We start from the raw sequence: 7,849 nt of genomic DNA on the forward strand, positions 1-7,849 counted from the left end.
AAGACCAACATAAAACCCATGAGTAAATGTGAGAGGCGTTAATAGGTGTTGGCTACAGCAGTGCGTGGAAGCCTTTAAAGAGAAAGAGAGAGAGGAACAGCAATGAACAGAGCATGTAAGAGAAAATAATACTGTTAAAAGACCTACAGAAGAACATGTCATAGAAAATGGCAGCAGAAACCACCCTAAATTCAGATGCAACCCTGCTCCTGTAATATATAAGAGAATCGTAAATATGAAAAAACGTCTCCAGTAGAGTTGGTTTTATTAGGGGAGAAATGTAACAATGTCATCCATCCATTCTTCATCCATTCATTTTTGTTTCCATGAATGTTGTCTAAAACAAAATAAGATTGACAATCTTCTTTTGTTTTAGACAACATTCATGAACTGTTTTGTAGCATGTGCAGTTAGTCCTGATAAAACAAAGGGAACACTGAAAAACAGTTAAAAACATTCACTTGCTCAAACAAACACGCGCTCAGATCAAGCCAGATGTTCCAACCCTCAAAAAGACAGGCACAGACGCTTCAGCAGTGCTGAGACTTCCTGTGTTTTCCAGGCGTTTGGTAAGGTTCGTCTCATGCACAGCAGACAAAAACACTCTCACAGTATGTGCGTCTTTCAATAGGGGGAGATGTTCCAGTCTCTTACTCCTCCCTCAAGGGAACTTCTTCTAGAGGTACTATTGCCTCCAAGGAGCCAGTGCTGCAATGCTGCAATGTTGTTATGGAGATGACAGTGTGCAGTAAGAAGAGAACAAGCACACACAGTTTCAATTTACTGCCATGAAGACGATTTGTACACGACACCGCTCCTGATGAAAGCCTCCTATGCAAAGAAAATGAGCCCGGGAGGCGTGTCAGAGCACATGCAGCGCCTACAGCGGAGTCACACCCACTCCATCTGACATCACAGCAGTCTGGTCCCTGACTGCTCAAATACTCCTCTTCAAGCCCTGATGAGAAAGAGAGAAACACTGGCTTAGAATAGGACAGAACACTGTACACAGAGCAAATGGCGCTTAGGAGTTGACTAACAAACATTTCTGGACCAATATCTCCAATAAGCTGGTTCTTCTTCATAAATCACAAACACTTGCGAATCAGCAGGAGCAGTTTTCCCGACTCACTCACTGAGCAGCACGTCATTCATTTCGTCATGTCCAGCTCCATCCACCAATGTTATTTTAGTATTATTTATTTACTGTATATAAATAATACTACTGTTTACTGTATCTATTTTCAGTTCTTATGTTATTTATATATATATATATATATATATATATATATGATTTTCAATAGTTTTAGTTAAAGGTATTGCAGAGGATTTTCTTTTTCCGGGTGGATCATCAAGACTATTGGTCCTCCTAGTTGTCAATCATTCTGGTGATATGTTTACGTAAGGCCGTCGTACGTGCTCGTCCCTAGGTATTTTTCGCTTTCTGCGCATGCGCACTTTCGGGTGTATGTGTGTGGTGAGCTACGGTTTCAGCCATTCATTGAAGCTCGCCCGTTCTCACTGGGTTTTTTCAAAATGTCTGAGGGTCGCAAGAGAAAAAGTTTCTACGAATTGTATGACAAGAAGAGAAAGGCCTCTGAAGAAAGAAACAAGACCAGAGTGTTTTTGGGAGAATATTTCACACGCTGGCGTGCGCTAAAAGCACAGGTTGGGCTTCCCACTGATGCCTCAGTCGCAAAGTTTCTACTCGACAGGTAAAGGAAAGTAGGCTTGTATGAGCCATGCCCTTGTTCCAGAGCGTGCACGAGGACAACTAGGCTCGTGCATGCTCTCTCGTGCACACGTTTAATAGGCGTTCCCTTCTCGGGAGCAGGTAGAGTGTTGCGCATGTGCATTTTTTCAAAAAGTGGAGAGGGCGGTTCTTTTCAAAAATTCGGCAAAATCCTCCGCTATACCTTTACCAATAATAGTTTTACAATAGCTAACAAATTTGATCATATGACAATGTTTAGTCAAAAGACACACATTATGAGTTTTATCAGTGGTATTTGATCAAAATAAAAGAATTGTTCTTTGTTTTACATTTATTGTTCAATTTCATTTGGCAACAGAGTTTGTATTTTCCATAAGAATTCAACTTCATTGTTTTCTTCAACTTCAACATTTTGAAGAACGCCCTTTTCTATTCCAGCATAGCAAGGAGCCTGTGCACACAGTGAGGTCCATGTAAAACACTGGTTCTCAACTTTTCTTTTAAATGGCTTTCAGTGAAAAATAAACACATTTATTCCTTAGTTTTAAAAAAATATCTTGTTTTTGAAGAATATATTGAATCCCCAGTTTAATGATGTCCTGATTTACATATTTAAGCTCATTTCATTTCAAATCTTGCTTTTTTGGATGTTAGTAAGTGTGGTGTGACTTATGATAAAAGTATGCTCTGTCCCGCTTTGTAAATGTTCAAAACGTGCAATACAAATCTGAAAAAGACAGTTAAGATACAATTTTCAGCCAATTGTCACGTGCTGGCTTGACGCAGACGAATGAAGATAATTGAGGTTTTAGGGAAGTTTTTCCTTTGCTTTTTTGTGTAAAGACGGCAATGTTCTTAAAACGATCCCCGTTCACAATGATCCGCGAAAATGATTAAAAACGCTGTGTTATGCTGCCTTGCCAGTAGTTTGTGATGTCACGAGCCTATTGCAACATGAACATAAACATGTAATACGCACGTTAGTGATGTTACATTTGACACTGAAGCTTCAAAGCGTGTATCGAGTATGCAGCGCAATTTCTCATGAAGCTCAGTGCCAGAGCGCGTATTGTTTTCAGAGAAACACGTGATCAATGAAAAACGAAGCCTCACTTTTTTTCCAGTCACGTGAATGCTTCACTTTGCGTGTCGGAATGTTTGAACCCAGACCACTACTCTACAGGTTTCTGGAAGTTTAATTCCATTTACTAAGATTTTTTTTTATATAAATAAGCCTATAGCCTATGTTCCATGATCATATATTCTGACACATAAACAGCATAGAAACCATAAAATAATTAGACCAACAATTACTTGCATCAAGCAACTCTGTAAATATAATTGTTACATTTAATTTATTGCCACACTTTAATATGTGAAGTATATTATCAGAAAACTGAACATTTAGCGTTGTCAGGCTTTTATTTGCTTAATGGGTAAAACAACGGCGCTGCGCACTCAGCTGCTCATAAACATGGCTGCTATAAATTTGACCTGCCACAAGATGGCGCTGTTTTCGACACTCTTGATGCTTAGAATTTTTTCCCGAAACATTCAGGGAAAGCCTCAGTGCTTCATGAGGCTTCATTTGCCCATGCACGCATGTGCATGACGTAACAGTTTTTACAAATTCCTGTTTTTGTTGTTTAAATTACGTTGTAACGTGCAAAAACGTGCACCCGATTTTAAAAGCTTCTTGTTTCAGGCCACCAAAACGCTGTTGTCGTGTAAATGAACGGCTAAAACGCATAAAAAGTTTTCCGTATTTAGTTGAAAATGGTGTCGGTAAACAGCCCCTTATATACACAAGACGAAAAGTGGCTAAATGAAGGACAGGTGTAGGTGATATGTTGTCATAGTAACAAACAAGGGTTGCTATGGAAACTAACATGACAGCAATGGAAACAAGAGAAACAGGAACTGAACATAGGCACAACAAGACAAAAGAATATCAAAATAAAAGTCCATGAAACAGAGATACAGGGAATCATTACACTAATAAGACAATATACATTATATATTTATAACATATATTTTGGTGTATATTGTTATCATTAATATTATTATTACTACTAGTACTATTATTCCCCAATATATCATTTAAAAAGGATGTCAATGAATGCCACATAACGAATTTGATTTGACTGGATAGTTGAAATATCATTATCATTAGTTTCCCAAGGAGCACAAAAAGCATGTGAATAGAAATATTTATGAGTGTTAAAGCTCTAGAATTTTGTCATTGAAACTTTGATTATGTAGATTATTACAAACTGCAGCCAATCAGGAAACAAGAAGCATTCATATGAATTTTTCTAACTGGAAAACAAGAACAAAAAAAGCATATCATGTTATATTGTGTCTGAATGCTAGACGCGGCTCGGTGTCTAGTCCTGTGTGCTAACCGGCTTTACAGTACTTGAAATAATACATTTAAACCAAACTGGACCAAGGACAAAAAAAGCTATTAATTTAGAAGACGAGGGAAAAGACCCAAGGCCTGCCGTTATAATCAGACGAAAGCCTGGCATGAGATTATTAATTCAAGCGCACAGTGGAAGTGATGAAAAATATGAAAACGTTGTTGTTCATTTGATTGGATTTTTGACAATACATGCTGTTGCACTCTTCTGCCAGAACAAGACTTGTGTTACCGAAGCCAGTAATTACAGTTTATAAAGTTATAAATATGGATATTTTTCTTACAAAAACGGATCGCTTCGCTTCAGAAGGCCTTTCCCTGGAGCCGTATGGATTACTTTCATGATAGATGAATGCACTTTTTTGGGTTTCAAAATCCATTCACATTACCATTCACTCACATTATGAAGCTAGGAAGAGCCAGGATATTTTTTAAATGTAACTCCAATTGTGTTTGGCTGAAGAAGAAAGTCATATACATCTAGGATGGCTTGAGGGTGAGTAAATTATGGGATAGTTTTCATTTTTGGGTGAACTAACCCTTTAAATTAAGGGACAATACTTAAAGACAGACTTAATGTTCCTTAAGTGGATGCTTAAGTTTTTTCTTGCAACCCATGTCTAAGGGTACCCTTAACCTTATAACTTTATCACTTAAGGGCTTTCATGCAACCAGGACCAGACTGTTGCAACAAAGTTGGAAGCACACAATTCTGTACATTTACTGCAATAGAAGGGGTTGTCCATACAGTTTTGAGCCTTATAGTGTATGTACAGTGTTACCTGCGTTGACTGACGTTTACCTGCGCAGAGAAAGCTGGGCAGGCCGGCATACAGCAGACGGTCGTTGTCAGGTAGGATGAAGGGGCAGCTAGCAGTGACCTCGCCACAGTAGCGCCTGCACGGAAGCCACCTTGCACACTGCCGTTGGGGAACCGGAAAATATTCCGCACAAAGCCAGGCTTTATACACTGCCTGAAACACAAATATTACCATGCTCACATTAATTATGCTAAATGTTTCACTCAAGCTTGTGGGTGGGTTGGTATTACTACGTGCTTTCTGAAGAGCATTTACATCCATCTACACACAACCTCATCCAAAGTGTTGATGGTAGTAACTAAAAGCGCCTCTCACCTGACACAGGTGTGTTTGCGAGCGCACTGAGTAGTCATCCGCCATGTATTTGCGCGTTATTCCGTCAAACTCCTCATATTTTTCCTGAGCGTGTTGGTCGAGTCGGATGTACGCGTGAACACAAGCGCTGCACACGTCCCCGTCCTCTGGTCCGCCGCTGAACAGGTCATGAATGACACGCGCCAGGCTGCAGTTGAGCCCGTCCGGACTAGTCATGCCTTCCAGCAGGTCCGCTATTGTGAGCGCGTCGCAAAACGACAAGCTGAAATTCCGGAAGTACTCCAAAAACGCGTGTGGCGACACCGTGGGCACCGGTACAGAATAGGAGGAGCTCACCGAGCCGCTCTTCTGTCGGTAAAGCGTAGAGCACGCGGACTCCAGAGGCGCGCGGCGCCGCGCATCAGCCTCCACGCACTCTGGCCCGCTTTTTGTCAGATTGCTCAAGAGGACCCCGCAGTCCTCATCGCGAAGGCCCGTCTGGGCGTCGTGACTCGCGTTGCTCCACGTCCTCCGGTGAGTCCGGTCTCTCGAGTGGAGCTTGCCTCCCGCGCAGAGCCAGAGGTGATCGGACAGGAGCGCCGTGAAAAAGAGCAGCGATGCGAGGCTCATGCGCCATCTCTGCACCTTCTCCGGCTCACAGCACGGTTTGTCGATGGGTTCGGTCACGCGGCAGATTTCTAACTCGGCGTCAAGTTTCCTTCCACACCGCCAGGCGCCCGTGATCATATTTTAGAGGGGGAGACAAAGCGCGAGCTCACACGGGCGGGTCTCCTCCGCAATATTCCCCACCGCGGCGTTTACATGATGGCTCGAAGCATCCCTTTCACCTGCTGCTCAAAATGAATCTGCACTGCAAACACCTGCGTCTGAATTACCGAGACAGTGCATGATAAAGCACATGCCGCTAGACTCCATCACCTACCCCGCATCTCCTTGACAACACATCGTACGCAGCCGTGTCTTACTTATTCACGGGCATGTCTGAGGCGGCGGGGTGAAGAGCTTGTGCGCGTTTGTCTGTCTGTAGGGGGCTTGTCATCTTTCCGTGGTCTCCTTCACTCTGTCGCCATCTTCGCTCGCACTCAGCCGAACCCTGAGATGTTTTAATTAAACGCGGGGGTGTGGCGCGTGCGCTGTCGCGCGCATCCTTGCCTCCTCCATTGAAACTTCATTCACTATGCGCTCACCATTCAATAGCGCGCATCGTTGCCCACCCCTCGAGGAATCACCCCTCTCGCCTTCCTCGGGCGGACAGACACGATTATGAGCGCAGAGCATCGTCAAAGCACTGAGGGAATGTGCCTTCTTTTGTCTTCCGGTCATTTTACGCTGTGATTGTGATTGTGAATACCACTTGGTGTTAGCATTGGAACCATGCATTGTGACATGTTAACCGACACAATTTTTCATTCTTATTTTATAATAGTTTTATTATAATTTATAATTATTGAATATTGTATTATCTTTTTTTCCCCCCATTTGGACTGGTAAATCTATTAATCCGTTTAATATTAGGCCTACCTAAATATATTTAGCCCCCCCCACACATACTGTTCTGATAAAGGAAATAAAACTGGGGTAAAATACTAGAAACTAGGGTAGCAATTTTTCAACATGGCAATAAAACAACTACAGCACTTTCCTCAACCCCGGTAGTAGCCTATACTGTAAAAAATGTTTTGGAGAAGTGTGGATTAATGGATTTCTTTTAAAGGATGTGCAAAGTGAAATAAGCATGAACTCAAATGGTTGCTCTAAGATTTACAGTTTACTTAATGAAAGCATAACAATACAGATGATGTTAAAGGTATAGTTCACCCAAAAATGAAAATTCTGTCATCATTTACTCACCCTCAAGTTGTTCCAAACCTGTATGAGTTTCTTTGTTCTCCTGAACACAAAGGAAGATATTTGGAAGAACGTTTGTAATCAACAGATCTCGGTCCCCATTGACTTCCATAGTAGAAAAAAATATACTATGGTAGTCAATGGGGACCGAGATCTGTTTGGTTACAAACATTCTTCCAAATATCTTCCTTTGTGTTCAGCAGAACAAAGAAACTCATACAGGTTTGGAACAACTTGAGGGTGAGTAAACAATGATAGAATTTTCATTTTTGGGTGAACTATCCCTTTAAATATTCTGAAAGTTGATTACATTTAACCTGGAAAAGGGACACCTTTTGTCAAAATTCTTTACCTATTATTTAAACTGATATTGTGTTCAATAGTCCATTAATATTTAATGATTTTTTTTCTATCATCATTTCTATTAGGGGGTCTAGATAGATGGATATATATATATATATATATATATATATATATATAGAGAGAGAGAGAGAGAGAGAGAGAGAGAGAGACAGATAGATAGATAGATAGATAGATAGATAGATAGATAGATAGATAGATAGATAGATAGATAGATAAGCTTGCACACTTTTCACACTAGATGGCGCTAAACCCAAATAAGAGACTGCAGTGCGAAATTTGGCAGCAGTAGAAGAGAAACAAGTGGACTGAGGGCCTCTGGAAAGTGTTGAGAGGAGAGGGTGGGATTTATCATCTGGACTTTTGATA

At 41.2% G+C, this 7,849-nt stretch overlaps 1 protein-coding gene across 1 annotated transcript; it reads right to left on the reverse strand.

Moving 5' to 3' along the window:
* Positions 1-248: 248 nt before the first annotated feature.
* nalf2 (NALCN channel auxiliary factor 2) lies at positions 249-6,688 on the reverse strand. The gene is made up of 3 exons (XM_084413126.1): positions 5,273-6,688; positions 4,939-5,110; positions 249-958 (listed from the first exon to the last, which is right to left on the reverse strand). Exons 1-3 carry the CDS (start codon positions 5,996-5,998, stop codon positions 651-653), a joined length of 1,206 nt encoding a protein of 401 aa, XP_084269252.1. The 5' UTR covers positions 5,999-6,688; the 3' UTR covers positions 249-650.
* Positions 6,689-7,849: the final 1,161 nt, after the last annotated feature.

This window comes from Rutilus rutilus (genome assembly GCF_951802725.1).
Source record: "Rutilus rutilus genome assembly, chromosome: 7".
In the NCBI taxonomy this organism is placed as follows: domain Eukaryota; kingdom Metazoa; phylum Chordata; class Actinopteri; order Cypriniformes; family Leuciscidae; genus Rutilus; species Rutilus rutilus.